The sequence below is a fragment of the Oncorhynchus tshawytscha genome, linkage group LG10, assembly GCF_018296145.1.
Source record: "Oncorhynchus tshawytscha isolate Ot180627B linkage group LG10, Otsh_v2.0, whole genome shotgun sequence".
Taxonomy (NCBI): Eukaryota; Metazoa; Chordata; class Actinopteri; order Salmoniformes; family Salmonidae; genus Oncorhynchus; species Oncorhynchus tshawytscha.
The window spans coordinates 60320390-60336655 of NC_056438.1; the positions used below are offsets into that span (position 1 = coordinate 60320390).

General features: G+C 47.5%; 1 protein-coding gene across 6 annotated transcripts in view; it reads right to left on the reverse strand.

Annotated features, from left to right (window-relative positions):
- LOC112260559 (zinc finger protein 521) overlaps window positions 1-16266 on the reverse strand; it is a 183721-nt gene that overhangs the window by 86660 nt on the left and 80795 nt on the right. For 3 of the 6 annotated variants that reach the window (XM_024435766.2, XM_024435765.2, XM_024435763.2), the window contains exons 4-5: window positions 10579-14135; window positions 10097-10190 (exon numbers count right to left, since the gene is read on the reverse strand). In XM_024435766.2, coding sequence (XP_024291534.1) covers window positions 10097-10190; window positions 10579-14135 — 3651 coding nt within the window. The remainder of the gene's footprint in view (window positions 1-10096; window positions 10191-10578; window positions 14136-16266) is intronic. The other 3 variants (XM_024435764.2, XM_042328821.1, XM_024435767.2) reach the window with 3 other exon arrangements.

A 16266-nucleotide genomic window follows, 5' to 3' on the forward strand; every position in this document is an offset into this window, starting at 1 on the left:
CGGATTGTGGAAAGTGCCAGGTTAGCATCATTGTCGTCTTTAAGGTAAAAAAATGAGATGAAATAATGAGCAGTATATTTCACAGCACAGACACCATGATAATGACAGCCAACACTAAAGCACTTAAGTGATAATGCGATTTTTTTTTAAAGAACATAGTCTCGGAAAAACGCTTGACACCTATAATCAACATTTATCACGGTATATGAACAACAGACACATGGAATATATTACACCATGACGGAGTGCCAACCAACCACAGCCTACATTTTGTCTACCAACTAGAATAACACATTTTCTCTCCAAACCCCTCCATTTCAGTGTTGTTTATTCACCACACTAGACTTTGTGGGACCACTCAACCACAGTACTGTCTTCCAGGCTTCCCAATCCATGAAGCTACCACATCCTCACAGTCTTTCCTATATACCCTCCATCCACCTCATTTAATATAACTGTCACTGTTCACCTATCATAGGCTATTATCTGTCTCATTCACGTTCATTATTGAAGCTAATGATCTGTTGTCCTCTCTGTTCCCCATTGAAGGAGGACTACATTAAAAGTCTCTTACTAACTTAATTAGTAATTATAAACGTTAAAGATTAATCAGAGGGAGAGTGGCTTAAGGTTTGCGTCTCCAGTGGGACAAATGGAAAGACAAAGGGCTGCGTCGCCACAATGTTCACTCTGAACCTTTATGGAACGAACAGAGAACTCTGAACATTCTACCACTAACACCCAACTAATGCCTGTCTATGTCTGAGTTGAATGTATTGTCTTTCAAAAAATCTGCAGAGAAAATGTGTCAATTAAAAATGTTAATGCAACAAAAACTATTCCCGATAAATTATATTACATTTTTTAGAATGGTAAACGATGATGCATGCAGGACACACATTATCCTCCACATAACACACATTATCCAACAACATAACTCACATCATCCTCCACATAACAAGACTGAAATGGATCCTCTCAATTAAAACCTGTGATACAGACTAGATCTGCGCCACACCGACAATTCCACCTCAGCAGAGTGTATTAGCAGAGGAACTGTATTAACACTGATACATCAACATTAATGCTTAATATGTACTGTAGCTTTCATCCTGGGAGTTCCTGTGGGAGTAATACTGTATGTACTGCAGCTTTCATCCTGGGAGTTCCTGTGGGAGTTCCATTAATGAGGAAGAATCGCCCAGGACCATCTCCTCTCCCAGTGTTCCGGAGTGTGTTGACGATGGAGCCAGAGGGGGCTGCAGTCACGGAATGGAACAGGGAAAACAAGCAGTAACTTTCTAAGATGAGGACGGGAAGAGTTGTGGAGAGGTGGAGGGATAAACTGCAGATCTGTTTTCTGCTCATCTTGTTAAGGTTAAGAGGTCAAGTGAGGAGAGTCTACTGTAAGAAATTGTACACATCTTTTTATTGATCTAAAGGGGACATTGTAATTGTTTTTAGCCTATAGTACAATTCTGAGTACAGTAAACTAAAAGCTAAAGAAATGTTACACTGAGACAAACAACAGGAATGTTGTTCCCACACTGTGGGAATGGGAGGGGTCTACTTTTTACTGAGCATTTTCCTCTAGAAATGACTGGTGTCCATTGTCATGTGTCTGCCCCGTCTCCTTGAGAGGAGAAATGGCAGTGCTGCTATCACACGGGATGGGACGGGGGGCTGGCCGGTGTCTCACAGCACCTGAAACCTTTTAGAGAGCGCTTTAGAACATTCCACAGGGTTCCTCCACTCCGCTTCACATTGGCCAGAGGGCATCATAAAGGTCTTCACTGAGAGGGTTGCTCACTAAATCAGATGCCCGGTAGTTTTTTCATCCGCAGACCCAGTGTATTGTACAGCCGGGACAGGCAAGTTGAAACAACAATACAACCACCACTGCGTGAGAGAGAAGGGATAGAGGCTTCTAAAATGTCCAACAAGAGTCAAGACAATCTGGCTCTTGTTGTTGGTGTTCAAGTCGGGCAATACAGCATGGCAAAGGGAAATATGACTACTAGAGCAGTGTAAGGGCCCCAGAAGGGTGTGTCCTCAGTCCTCTGCTGTACTCTCTGTTCACCCACAACTGTGTGGCTTTACACAACACCAACTCCATCATCAAGGTTGCTCGTGACACCACGGTTGTAGGCCTGATAACAAACAACGACAAGTCAGCTATGGAGGAGGTAAGTGAACTGGCATTGTGGTGTCATGACAACAACCTCTCCCTCAACGTCAACAAGACAAATGAGTTGATTGTTGACTGCAGGATGTAGAGGAGGGAGCGTGCCCTGATCCACATAAACAGGACTGCAGTAGAGAGAGTCACGAGTTTTTAAGTTCCTCGTCCACATCACCAAGGACTTTTCATGGACCAACAACACCACCACTCTTGTCAAGAGGGCGCAACAGCATCTCTACTTCCTAATGCAGCTGAAGAAATGTAGCATGCCACCCCAGATCCTCTCCAGATACTACCGCTGCACCATCGAGAGCGTCCGGACTAGTTGCATTATGGTCTGGAACGGAAATTGTGCACTACCGCAACGGCCCTCCAGCGGGTGGTGAAGACGGTCCAGTACATCACTTGGATCGTGCTACCACCCATCCAGGACATCTACTCAAAACGGTGCCTGAGCACGCAGCATCATCAAGGACCCCACACACCCCAGCCACGAGCTGTTCTCTCCCTTACTGTTGGGCAGACGCTATTGGAGCATGAGGTCTGATACTAACAGGCTCAGAGACAGTTTCTATCTACAGGCCATCAGACTGATTAACACTTGAACTGGACTGACCACCTGCTCTGATTCTCCGCACCTTAACACTCATGCACACACCCACACAGACATACACACACAAATATACGTTCATGCGACACACACATCACAACTGCTGCTACCGGACTCTTATTACACTGCTCAGTTCATACACTGCCACCCAGCCCCTCCTTCCCCAATACACGTATAACTATTGGATTATATATTGAGCCTTCCTGTATTATATTTATGATAAAATGTTTATTCTATTCTACTGCCATTTACTTATTGTTCGTATTCTTATTTTTTACTATTTCTTATTGTTGTTGTCCAGAAGGAACCTGCAAGTAAGCATTTTGTTGGATGATGTATACCATGTGCGTATCCCTTACATATGACTAATGAAACTTGAAACTAAGGACAGCGTGAAGAGCTCTTCTGAAAATATAAAAATGAAATACGAAAAAGGAGTTCTTTATCAAAATATAGCTAAAATGTCAAGAATGACTTTAATCTGACAACATACTCCAACAGATCATGTTTGTGTTCAATACTTTGCCATCTGGACTCATAACAGCCAGACCCCAATAGTGCACTCACACTAAGAAACAAGCACACAGAACCCAATGCCAACTTTACCACGCTAGCTAGCTCTATCTATATACACACCACTGTCCCTGCACTGTCCCTGTGTTTATCTGCAGCATCAAGGTCCATCTCTGTGCTCTGCATTGGCTGGCTCTCTGTCTGTCCAAGCCTCAGTGTTATGCTCGGTGGGTTTAGCTCGGTGGGTGTCTGTGGCCTCTCCTCTGGCCGCCCGTGTCCATTTGCTCTGCGGGTATGGCAGGCCCGAGCTGACAGATGGCAGCCCCTCTCCTCCACTCCCGCTCTCTACTCCCACTCCGGAGTAACACAGTAACTGTTTTTTCCTCCAACGTTGACCTTGCCGCAGCCAGCCAGCGATCCAGGCTGGCACTCCGCCTGTCGAACAGGAGGGTAATGAAGTCCAGTGCAGCTCACATGATTATTAAGGCTTTGGCGCTGGGGGGCCTTTTGAGGGGCTCACGCTCTACCCCCCTCACCTCTCTTCTCCCCTCCCTTCTCCTCCCATGTCTGTCGTTCACACACCAAGCGTTGATGAGAACAGTCAATCGTTACACAGCACTTTGGAAACACCAATTGTGCGCCATTAAGAGTGTTCCAATCCTTGGGTACATCTCTTTAGCAGTTTGTTGTTGGTTTGTAGCCACAGAATCTGCTTATGATAAGTTATGCCACTGGAATGCCTTTTCTTTATTGCTTTTAAGTAGAAGAGTTATCTTATATCGCACCCGGATGTACTGCTGTAATTCCTCCCAGCTGACACCAACACGGAAGGACTATGTTAGCACTAAAGTTTCATCAGATGAAGCTACTGTATATAGGTGACAACTTCTAAAGCCAGACCACACCGCCACGTCAGTCTATCACACCACCACGCCACGTCAGTCTATCACACCACCACGCCACATCAGTATATCACACAACCACACCGCGTCAGTCTGCCACGCCACGTCAGTCTACCACACCACACCGCCACGCCACGTCAGTCTATCACACCACACTGCCACGCCACGTCAGTCTATCACACCACCACGCCACGTCAGTCTATCACACCACCACGCCACATCAGTCTATCACACAACCACACCGCGTCAGTCTGCCACGCCACGTCAGTCTACCACACCACACCGCCACACCACGTCATGCCTACCACAACACCACGCTAGCCCTGTAATTCTCCCCAGGGCAGAGGGAGGCATCTCTCTCCAGTCACACTCAGAGTCTGGGTCACACAATGAGAGGTCGTTCTGTGATTTGAGAGGTGTGGGTTGCAGCATTGACCTTTACTAAGGCAGAACTGTCTGTTTGCACTGCTCCCATAAGCCACCTCCCCGTCTGACTGCTTAGCAACCCCCTCGGACCGGGGCGTGCCGCGGTGCGCATGCTCCGTTGGCCTCCGTGACATCTAAGAACCTCCGGGGAGGGACAGGAATGGAGAGGTTCATTCTGATCATCCAGTATTTATAGGCCAATTCAGAACAAGGGTTGGCATTAACACTCTAAAGGAGACATCCCTCCTGTATATCAATAAAACATAGAAGAGCCAGGACTGGAGCACAGGAAGGATGAGCCTTCTACCTCAAGCTCATTCCAGGACTGTAGAGAAACCAAGCAGTCTGACATGGTAGCTGGGCTAAAGCTACAACAGACAAATTTGTCATTAGGTAGAGTACTACAACAGTATCTCCTCAAAAGGATTTGGCAAAATAAAATCACCATGGTGACATGACATCAGCCTACCAATCACAACAGAGTCCAGACATTGTTCACTCAAACCTTGTACAAACACACCGTATGAACTGTGGGAGCATCACATATTTTCTCACATGTTGGCCTAGTCTGTGAGGTTTGGGAAAATATCAAGAAAATCTCTATATAAGGACCATATCAGACTGAGCTTGTCTGGCCTAGCAACAGACCATCATAACAGAAATACCTTTCCAAGAAGAGTACATTCACCGCAATGCTGTAAAAGCTTTTAATGGAGACAGTCTCTGAGTTAAAAGAGTACTTTAACTTTTTTTTTAAGGAAGAAGCTATAATCCAGTCAGGTAAAAACTGTGCAATTGAATGTGTCGAAACTACAGATAGTATTTTTCTTTGCAGCCCATCTCTGTTTCTCTATTCTCCTCATGGACTCCACATTAGTCAGGCAGAGAGGTATAATGTAACGGGAAGGAAGGTGAGCGTAATTGCATATTAGCAGCAGCACACTCGACTGCGCGGGAGGTGACTGCGCTAACGAATCGAGAGGAGTTATTATTAATCACCAATTAATACAAATCAGGCTAGAAATCGCACTCAGTCTACAGTACGCATGGCTTCCTTTTGTTTCCAATGGCTGATCTGGGCTGGTCAGAGTGAGGCTGGTCTGTTCTCTTATTTATTTCATAACATTGATCGAGTTCCTGTTGCTGTGGTATGTTGTGTTGACTATTGGCTTTTAGAGTCTGATCCAACCCCCTAGGATTGAAATGAGAAGCCTGTTCCACTATGTTAGTTAACAGATTACATGTGTATGTGCTTTAGGAATGAGATTAATTCATTGCAGAGCACATGTTATTGTTATACTGTCTGGTGGTAATAACAAGAAAACACTAAAAACCATCCTATTTCTTTACGCAACATGAAAAGAAATGTCCTTTAATGGAGTAGTGAGTGAGTGTGTTACCACTAGTAAAGAGAATGACAGAGACAGCCTAATCAACACACCATTGTCCAAACTGCTCCAGGGACCCACAACCAGGAGGAAAGGGATCATTTGAAGCCCTTTAGAAGGCAATGAAACAAGCCTTTTAGCCTCAACTACAGCTATACTTCTCTATTTACTCTATCATCACTAAAACCCAAACACAGTAAGGGTTGCCAGATTGGTGGATCATATAAAAAACTAAACAACAAGCCTTTTAGCCTCTGAAAACAGCTATTCTTCCTGCTTTACTACATCACTAAAAGCCAAACACAGTTAGGGTTGCCAGATTGCTGGTTAGTATGAAAAACGGTGTCAGAGAGTCAGGGAGGGAGAGATAACAGAGACAGAGGTTGAATCTGGAGGAGGGCTAGAGGCCTCATGCTCCTCACCCTCTTCTCTCCAGCTCTGTAACGGCCCACAGTGACCTGCTTCACACAGAGCGGCCAGCTGTACACCAAATGTGCCTTTCCCTCTCCGCCCCGAACCTCGTACCCTACCCCTCCTGTGCCCCCCACCCCCTCCACCCCCCGCCCAAGCTGACCAGGCCACTGGCTCCGCTCTGTGAGAGGGAGGAGGCTCCTCCCTGAATTGGCTGCAGGCTCAGCGTTGTCCTGTCACCAGCCCAAAAAACGGTAGAGGTGACCCCAAAACCACTTTCTGGAATGTCCTACCCTGCTGCCTAGGGTTTGTTTGTTTATGATTGTCCTTCTGAGCCTTGCCACCTTGGCTGGAGTAGCTTGGACTGGACTAGTATAAAAATATATGATCAGAGTGGACACCAAAATTGTGAAAATGTGAGACCCTTCTTCACCTTTTAAGCACCACGCTCACTGCCCATGATTTTAAAAGGTGTCATTGGTCACTGAAATCCACAGAGGGATATTTGAGACAGTAGGATAAATGGGTCAAAAGTCACCCCCCCCCCCATGAGTTCACGGTGAGGTCAAAGTGAAGGGCTGTGGAGAGGTTATGTCCCGTTGGTTTAAACCCAACAGGCTTAACTGACATATGAAGGAGCTTCAAAGGCAAACAGTTAAAAAAAACAATAACTTGAGCAAACAAACAACCCATCTAGAGCAGGGATGGGCAATTTTGATGGTGGTGGGGCCCAAGAAAAATCTTAACTCATCATGAAGGGCCGCGGTGTCTCGCAGGTCTGCATACCCACATCCATACACACACGTAGTCAGAGCTGGCTCTAGCCTTTTGGTGGGCCTGAGCAACACATTTTATCGTCCCCTTGACAGCAGAGAGAAAACATTTTTTTAACTGCGGGCCTACAAAAGGGGGTCACGCGCTGACCGCCAGTTACCCATCCCTGATCTAGAGTGCTTGTCTCATTCAACCCAAACAGATGACGATTGACACAAATGTGTTGTATCTGTGTGGAGGATGAAGAATTCAGAATGCCTTAATCAACATCCTGCACAAAGAAAGATACAAATGAGGGAATTGATAGTCGACAACCACAACAACTGAAAGCAGTATAAATCTGTTTGTCGGGCACCCTCAATTCTGTAAGTGCACCATGCCAAAAAAAACTGTAAACCAAAGAGTGGCCAGCTGTCTTCTGGCCTGCTATTAAATTGCTCCTTGGATGGTGGCAATATCATTTTTTTCTCGATAGGAGTATCACACCAGGTCCCCAAACAGAGCGACCAGCTGTACAGCAAATGTGTACTGATCCATCTGGGCCCTAGCAGGTTGCAGCCTCCATCTTAAGACACTTGGGTCTGTTTCCAGCGCTTGGCCAGAGCTGGTCTAGCCTGGTTAAACCAGACTGAACACAGAGGCAACATTGTGAACACAGTGTTGAGTCTGGTTCAACCAGGCTAGGGCTGGTATGCAGTGTACTGTCCTCCTTCATTCACACCCATAGCCACCTCCCTCCTTCCCTCCCTCCCTTCCACTTCCAAATGATCATGCTAAATGTTGAGAAGCAATGCACGAGAGCTGTGCTTTCTGTCGTCATGCGAGCATAATATCCATGCATCAAAATGTGCTGGCAGACATACAAACAAGGCCACAAGCTAGCTAGCTCTTTGGTTAGGAAAGCGGGGAGGAAGGGGAGACAGAGTGCACTTGGTTTACGGTCAGAGATGATTGTATTACAAAGACAGACAGCTGAGATGGACTTCTCGGGTTCTGTTGTTCCATACACTTAGCGACAGCGTTATGTCACGCCACATCACTATATATAGTTATCAGTGTGAAGCAAAACCAGTGTGGAGTGGGGTAGGAGTGGAGCAGGGCATGGGTTGAAAATAACACCCCTGTGAATCCAGCTCCTGCTCCATTACCTAGGCTAATAACGCTGAGAGCTGAGCAGAGATGACCCGAGCCCCGTTTCCCCTCTCTAGTGCAGATGGCCATTAAAGTGAGAAAGTGTCCCTTTTTCAGGGAGAAAGAGATGGTATTTAGAGCTTTTTCCAAATGGGGGTATTTCAGTTTTTTGGAGGGGGAATGAGGGTATTTCAGCTAAATTGGGTTTGTGGTAATTACAGCCTGCTCCAGGTTTAACCCTCCCATTGTCGGAGAGGGAAAGCAGAAAGAGAAATGCCTCAGCATATAAAACCAACCAATGTCAACTCTGAACAATGTTTGTGTAATAACATAACTATAGGCAAATAACAAATAATGACAAAAAAATTACAATGACTTTTATCGATTATATCTATTTCTTTTTAATCTATTTGAAGTATATACTTTCTTGAACAAAATGCATTCGATCAATCAATAATTGATTTTGATCCATTGCACATTTGTATTTATTCCGAATAAAGTCATTTCAGATTTGGTTTTCTGAAACCATTCTAACATTATGGGGGAATAGCATGCCTGTCTGTGTGGCTGAAAGACTTAAAGTAACCAGTAGGGGGAGGTGTTTTGAGAGGACTAGCGCCAGCATGGTGATGTATTAGGCACCCCCAGTAAAGTGTAGAGAGAGCAGATCAGATGAATACAAACCAACCACACACATAGCTACACACTTTCTCACACACACAACACACACACACACACACACACACACACACACACACACACACACACACACACACACACACACACACACACACACAGCTCACACACACACAGCTCAAAATCAGAAATCACATGCCTGTGATTGTTTATGCACAAACAGTGTGTTCCTGATAGAATTGCCCACCGGTCCTTATAGAATTGCCCACCGTGTTTAAATTCACCTGCGCCTAGGAGCGCGTCCCAAACAGAGAGGCGGGTTGGTTCCAGATCAATGAGTCTCTCTCCCACTGAAGACAACAGATAATGCAGTGTAATGAAAGAGACGCCAAACGAGTTGAATAAATGAATGAATAAAGGAAGGTGAGACTGGAATTCAGACGCCTACTTACTGCAGGCAAGAAAGAAAGAAGCCTGGGTAGTGAATTGTGTTTTCTCTGCAAATGATTATACCTGCATACAAATGAAAGCCAAAAGTAAAGACATTTGAGAATTATAGAACAGGAGAGGGTATGCTCTTTGTGTTTTAATTAAGCATTCAGAATATTAATGTGCTGAATAACATTTGAATAAAGGGTTTTATCTAGATTCTTGTTCGATGAACTTAGTCTACATGCATCAAATTGTACTACATTGTTGTTTTCATACATTTCATACAGGATCAGGCATTTCAGCATTGACAGACAAGAATGTCTGAAAATCAAAAGCAGGCTCACACAATGTTCATGCATCCCAGAGGCTTTCATCACAAATTCACAAGGTATAAAAATAGAAGATTTTATATTCTATAGTTATGCTTACAGTGATTATTTTTGTTACAACAAAGGGTGTATTTAGTACTGCAATCTGGGGAGAGTGTGAAAGATTTAAAGCCAAATATGAAACAATATGCTCTGGATAAGAGCGTCTGCAAAATGAACAAAATGGAGTGTAAATGGAATATCTTCGGGAAATATGTTGAATAATTAACAACATATCAACAGATATTCCTTTGTATGACTACATTAGACAGTACCTCAAAACAAGTGACCATAAACATGGAGAGAAATATGAAATGAGTCACCTCTCCTACCTAGCATGTGATTGGCCACGTGGACCTGGATGTCCCATTCGCTGTAGAAGACCATCTGACACTTGATGCACTGGTAGGTCTTCTTCTGAGCAAGAGACCAGGAGGAAAAGACAACACAAGGACACAGGGTTTTATACTGTGTCAATGTCACATTCTTACTGAGCACTCTGAGTAGTTCTGAGCAGTTCTTTGGCTACAAATCCGAAACTAATTTGTATACTCTGTGATTAATTAACAAGCTCACTGGACAACCATAAAACTCTGGTACTTTTCTAATTTGGTAATTTTATAAGATATGTTTTATCATACAGGGGCGGTTTCCCTGACACAGATGAAGCCTAGTCCAGGAATAAAAAGCATGGCCAATAAAGAATCTCCATTAAAATAGCTTTTTAGTGTAGGACTAGGTTGAATCTCTCTCAGGGAAACCGGCACCTTTTGTTTATTTATTTACATGTATTAAAGTCCCTTACCTCCTCAGTCTGTGAGGGGCTTGCCCTGGGCATGGGGGAGATCTGTGGGGTCCTGAGCTGCCCACTGTTGCAGTCCACTCCCTGCTCCCTGTGCACCGTCTGGGCGTGGTTCTGCAGCTCCGCCTCTGACTCAAACTTCACATTGCAGCTGGTACACCGAGTCTTGGCGGCGCTTGAGGAGATAGAGGAGGAGGACGATGACGATGAATGGGCCAGCTTGCCTTTCCCCTCCCCGGGGCTGAGACTCTCCATATGAGCGGTCCATGCTGCTGCAGGCATGGCTGGGGTTGTGGCTCCTCCCCCTCCCTGCTGCTGCCTGCCTCCGTTCATTACCTTGGGGCTGGAGCTCTTTGAGCCAGCGGCACTGACACACGCGGCACACAGCCCGTACGGCAGCCCGTTGATGTCTAGCTTCACCAGGTCAGATTTGGACCGGAACTCCTTCAGGCACGAGGCACACTTGAAGAGCTTCTGGTTTACTTGGTGGTGTTGTTGGTGATGATGGTGATTGTGGGAAGCCAGATTGGTGGTGCGGCCGATGGGGTGGTTGGTGGACATTGTGCCAGTCTTCTGCATGTGGAAGGTCCCGTGAATCTTGAGCTCCAGGGTGGAGGTGACGGTCTGCATGCACACCACACACCGGAAGCCCGTCAGGGAGTTCCTCAGGTCTGGGTGCATCTGGCAGTGCTCCATGAAGTCCTCCTCGCTCTGCAGGGGCATCTTGCAGATTCGGCAGCTGCCTGTGTCTAGGCTCTTGCTGTGGGTGACCTTGTGCTCGGTCAGTGTGAGCAGCGAGGGGAAACGCTCTCCGCAGATGGGACACATGTAGTGCTTGACGGGGCCCAGGTGGGTTTGCATGTGTTCCCTCAGACCTGCCTCTGAGAAGAAGGTGCGTTGGCAAACGTTACACTTGTGGGTGCCCTTGATCATGTCTGACTTCCTCTTCGCCATGGCGCTCTCGCCCGGGCGGATGTTGTGGTCTCGGAGTTGGTGGTTGGTGAGGAGGGAGTCCATTGTGTACGATGCCCCGCAGATGTCGCACCCGAACAAGGGGTCAGCGGTGTCCACCTCCTCCTCACTCCCATCATGGTTGTTTGGGGACTCCAACACGCCCCCTGATCCTGCCACCCCTACACCATGGCTGTTGGTCAACAGACCCTGTAGTTCTGCGTCATCCTTGGTCGCTGGGTGGTGGTCCACTCCTCCGGTGGTCGATCCATTGGCGCCACAGTTCTGGGCCTTTCCCTCAAACACACAGTGCTTCTCCCTCAGGTGTTTCTCCAGAAGTACGATGGCTTGGAAGGCTTTGCTGCAGAAGCGGCAGTTATACTTCTTGCTGTGGGTGGTGATGTGGCACTGCAGCTCCACCTCCGTGCCGAAGGACTCCCCGCAGAAGATGCAGCGGTGGGCCCGGCCCTGGTTCTCCAGGTGGCTGTGCTTGACATGCAGCTGCAGGTCGGCCTCGTGCCTGAAGTCCCAGTTACATGAGGTACAGCGGTACACCTTTTTCTCGTTGCTGTGCTTGACGGCCAGGTGGAGCTGAGTGGACACCTTGGAGTCAAACACTTCCTGGCACAGGGTGCAGCGGAAGAACACGAACGTGTGCATTTCCAGCAGGTGTTTCTGCAGGTCGTCCACTGAGGTGAACTGCTTGTCGCAGCTCTCGCAGATGTAGTAGGTAGAGGTGATGGTGAAGTGGACTGTCACATGCTTCAGCAGGGACTCCTGGTTGGGGAAGTCCTTGCTGCACTGGGGGCAGGTGAGCTGGGGCTGTATCCCGTCCAGGTGAGTTTTCAGGTGGGTCTGGAACAGGTCCAGGCTGGTGTACTTGGCCCCACACTGGTTGCAGATGAACTCGCTAATGCCACGATTGCCACGAGAGGAGGAACCATGAAGGAAAGATTGATCAATCGATATGGGTGAGGAAGGGCTGAGGGTCCGCAGAGACTTCTTTCCATTGTTGATGTAGTTCAGTGCCAGCGGAATGTTCTTGTGGTTTTCTTTGATGTGCTTGTTCAGCTTCAGAACGCTGTTGAAGATTGGCGAGTTGGTGCAGTAGGAGCAGGAGTACACCTCCATGACGGGCTCCTTGGGGGTCACCGCCAGGGGGGAGTCGAAACGCAGGCTGCCTGCCTCGCAGTGGGTCTGACGGACGTGCTCCTCCAGCGTGGCTTCGGTCAGGAACCCCATAAAGCACTGGGGACAGAAGAAGGCATTGCTCTCCTTGGCCACAGGGCTGGGGAAGCTGTGGGAGCAGCGGATGTGTTCTTGAAGAGCGTTGAGGTTGCTCAGCACCTCAGTGCAGAAGTTACACTGGAGCAAGGCGTCGGGCAGGCTGGCCACCAGGGCGGCATGGTCCTCGGCATTGTGCACCTGCTTTAGGTGCTCACTCAGGTTAAACAGGGAGGGCAGCAACTCCAGGCAGAACTGACAGGTGTGTGCCTGCTCAGGTTTGTCAAGGTGCATGGTCCGCAGGTGTATCTGAAGTACGGCCAGGCTATTGAACACCTGCTTGTTGCAGTAGATACAGCTGTAGGAGATCTTGGGCTGCTTGGAGGAGCGTCCCCCGACGTCATGTGAGGTGTGCTGGGCAGCCCTCTTCCTCCTCCCCCGGGTCTTGGGCACAGGTGGGGCGGCCTCCACCATGGTGGAGCTGTCGACGGAGAGGTTGGAGTCCGGGGTGGTGCTGGAGACGGAGGTGTAGCCCACAGTGAGCAGGGAAGGGCTGTTGCTGTGGTTACTGGACTCAGGGAGTTGGTGGATGTCCATGTGGGCATAGAGGTCCTCCACGGAGAGGAAGTGCTCGGAGCAGACGGCGCAGCAGTGACCTTTGCGGTCATGGCTGTGGGCCTGGTCAATGTGGGTCAGCAGGATGCCCTCATCGCTGAAGGGCTCGTGGCAGTAGATGCACTGCAGGGCACCGCACAGGCCCCCGTCCTCTGATGGAGAGCACTCAGGGTGGCACTCAGCGATGTGCCTCTGCAACTCCTCAGGGACGTCAAAGCCCTCCTCACAGCGGCTGCACTTCCTTGTCTCCTTCAGCTTCCATTCCTCCTTGGAGAATCCACTGCCTGTCCCCCTGCTGCTGCTGTCTTTGCCCCGCTCGTGTACCTGCATATGTCCGTGGAGGGAGCTGGAGGAGAGGAAGCCCCGGCGGCACACAGGGCACTTGTGGGGCTTGTTGGAGGCGTGGGTCTTCATATGGATCTTGAGGTGGTCGCTGCGTGAGAAGGCCGAGTCGCATTCGCCACAATGATATTTCTTGTCGCCGGTGTGCAGCTTGACATGCCGGTCGCGGCTACGCTTGTGCTTGAACAGGCGGCTGCAGAAGGTGCAACTGAAGGGGAGCTTGTCACCGTGGCTCTGCTCGTGGCGCTTGAGGAAGCTCAGGCGGCTAAAGGACTTGTCACAGAACTGGCACGGGTACGGTAGGCCGGGGCCCCCTTCATCCTCACCAAAATCATAGTCTTCGCAGTGGCCAGGGGAAGTCTGGTCTTTACTGGATGGAGATGATGCAGGCCAAGAACAGGATGGGTCATCATCGAGATCAACACCGTCTGTACATAGATACAGGTACATAGAGAGAGAAGAGAGAGAGAGAGAGAGCAGAGGGGGAGAGAGATGGAGAGAGAGGTAAGAGAAAGTGGGGAACAAGAGGGAGAGGGAGAGAGAGGTGTTTTGTCAGATTGCATTAGGAACTCATTTGTCTCAGCTCTGTTAAATAGTACAGGTTGGCTGCTGTGGCATTAGTCATTATGGTAATTGCAAGGTAGCTAAGTATGAGTTTACATTCCTTTGTTACTTTGACATTTTTTCTCTTGTTACTGCATTATGCTTGCCTCTCACAGGAAACAATGCCTCATCTTAGGAGTTATCTAAAATGGTACATTTCAACCTGCTACTTAAAGTATAATTACAGGTAAGGAAAGAAAAATGAAAGCGCTTTTACCACAATTAACCTTGTATGGGGCCATGTAATGACTTAGCCCACCGTGACTCACAATGCAAACTCTCTGACATTTAAACCCCAACACAAGGCAATGGGGAGCTTCAAGATGTAAGCCCCACATGAGGTAAATTAGGACATGTTTATTATTCTTTAGCAATTACCTGAATAGCTTCTATGAAATAATAGGCTTTAAAATGACCTTACGTCAACGGAGACAAGAAAACAAAAGTCAAAAGGGAGATTTGAAACAAAGACAGAAATGGACACATATTGTACATAAATATGCAAAAACAACACTCGTCTCAACCGCAAAATGAGCAACTTTTTAAGAGAAACGCAGTTTGTTCTGACCATTAATCTGTTCTAGATATTAGATTATAGAATATTGGCTGAGCAGAGTGAGTGCTGGCTAAACTGAGCCATAAGGCAGCCGGTGCTGGATAGATAAGGTGTGCCAGGGGGCACTGTGAAGGGTTAAGGTGAGGTCAGAGAGAGAGTGATGGGGGAAGCGTGGGGGAGGATAAATACCTCACCCAAGGACAAGCAGGTGCAGTGAATGATCTGGGGACATCAGAACAACTGCCAATGTGCCCTCGCTTTTATCGTTATCACAATCAGCTATTCGTTGACATTCCAATGTTGCGTAACACAGCACACAGTGTGATATAAACACCAGTTTCCAGGATGTTCAAAAGTTGACAGACCACTTCTTCCCTCCACCCAATTCTAAGTGCTGTGCACTTCTTTACTTGAATAAAACCACGTAATCTCACCCCTTCAGAAAAAAATCCCAAGTCAAAAGGTCAAAACCTGCATTGGAACGGGAAAAACAAGAGGAAACTGCACAGATGTATTTGACTTATTTATTTATGGGACGGCTGGGGGAAAAGCATAAAGCCTCCATCATTCCAGAATCCAACCTTCCCCTTCACCATGTTATCTTTCAGCTGACACATACTGTAAGTCTCTCTCTCCCTCTCTCTCGTTCTGTTGTTTTTGATGGGGAAAGAGATCTGCCTTTCGTCAGGATAACATACCATCACTGAGCACTTACAGGCGTCATCAGGGCCTATCTTCAGGAAACAGATGGGGTCAGAGGTTATTCCCCTGCCCCCCACAGCCCACTTTACACAAGCTCTCACTCAAGGAGCAGGCAGAAAACCAAAGCATCTCCTGACTTTCTTTATCCAGTTCATCCATGTTGTTTTATTCTGCTTTGAGGGAGGATGGGTGAGTCAGTGGAATGCCCTCCCCTACAGTGTGGGAGGATCTGCGCACGCACACACACACACACACACACACACACTTCCAGGGTTGGAATAGACAGCGGAGCAGAGAGGAATGACCAATGCCTTATAGTCAAGCATACTAGCTAGGAGACGAGGACAAAACAAACAAACACATATAACAAGATATATACAAGGAAAAATGTAATTCCGCCTGTCTGATGGCATCGCCGGCAGACATTGCGATGCTGTCAAGGCTGCCTCCTCCCTTCTTTGTTGACTGATTTATATTATTTATATCATGTCTTTATTACATTGAGCTGCATACATTAGTTAACATACAAACCCAAGAGTGGGGAGTGGGAGTCATGAGTAAGGTACACATGTGGGCCCTCATTTGAGTTGAACTGTCAGATGCTTAATTGACTTAACATGCTCCATGGTGCCACATTGTTGATTAACACAAGTGAATTGATGATATATGTATGTAGACCGTATAGCTGTGTTGACATT